At 42.3% G+C, this 582-nt stretch overlaps 1 protein-coding gene across 1 annotated transcript in view; it reads left to right on the forward strand.

Annotated features, from left to right (window-relative positions):
* Positions 1-448, forward strand: part of LOC107080974 (peripheral plasma membrane protein CASK-like) — a gene marked incomplete at its 3' end in the record, with an annotated part of 9,225 nt that extends 8,777 nt beyond the window's left edge. Inside the window, exon 5 of the mRNA XM_015369185.1 lies at positions 327-448. Within this exon, the coding sequence (XP_015224671.1) occupies positions 327-448 (122 nt within the window). The remainder of the gene's footprint in view (positions 1-326) is intronic.
* Positions 449-582: the final 134 nt, after the last annotated feature.

Raw genomic sequence — 582 nt, forward strand, 5'->3', positions numbered from 1 at the left:
AGAGTTTATTTAGTCCCAGAGTTTATTTAGTCCCAGAGTTTATTTAGTCCCAGAGTTTATTTAGTCCCAGAGTTTATTTAGTTCATGTCTCAGAGTTTATTTAGTCTCAGAGTTTATTTAGTCCCAGAGTTTATTTAGTCCATTTAGTCAATCAGGTTCCTGAAGTTCAGGGGAATAAAACAACATTTTAGTTCATTTGATGATTTTTCTGCAGTCTGTGCTCCACCGTCACCAACAGCCTCCAGCTCACCTGCAGGTTTAAGGTTGGAGAAAATGTGGAGCTCCTCTGAAGAACCCAGGTGACTCTGTGACCTTTGACCCTGCAGGTGCTGTTTCTCAGGTGTTGGACAGTCTAGAGGAGATCCATGCTCTGACAGACTGCAGTGAGAAAGATCTAGACTTCCTCCACAGTGTTTTCCAGGACCAGCATCTCCACACGCTCCTAGATGTAAGTATTCTAGATGTTCTGTTCTCACCGTGTTTCTGCTTGAAGAGTTTCCTGATTTAAAGGTTAAAGACGTGAACAACTCGAACCACTAAATCCCTGAAATCAGGAAAAGTTCAGGTTTCTGCAGCTGTTGA

This window comes from Cyprinodon variegatus, unplaced genomic scaffold, assembly GCF_000732505.1.
Source record: "Cyprinodon variegatus isolate N-32 unplaced genomic scaffold, C_variegatus-1.0 Scaffold2597, whole genome shotgun sequence".
In the NCBI taxonomy this organism is placed as follows: domain Eukaryota; kingdom Metazoa; phylum Chordata; class Actinopteri; order Cyprinodontiformes; family Cyprinodontidae; genus Cyprinodon; species Cyprinodon variegatus.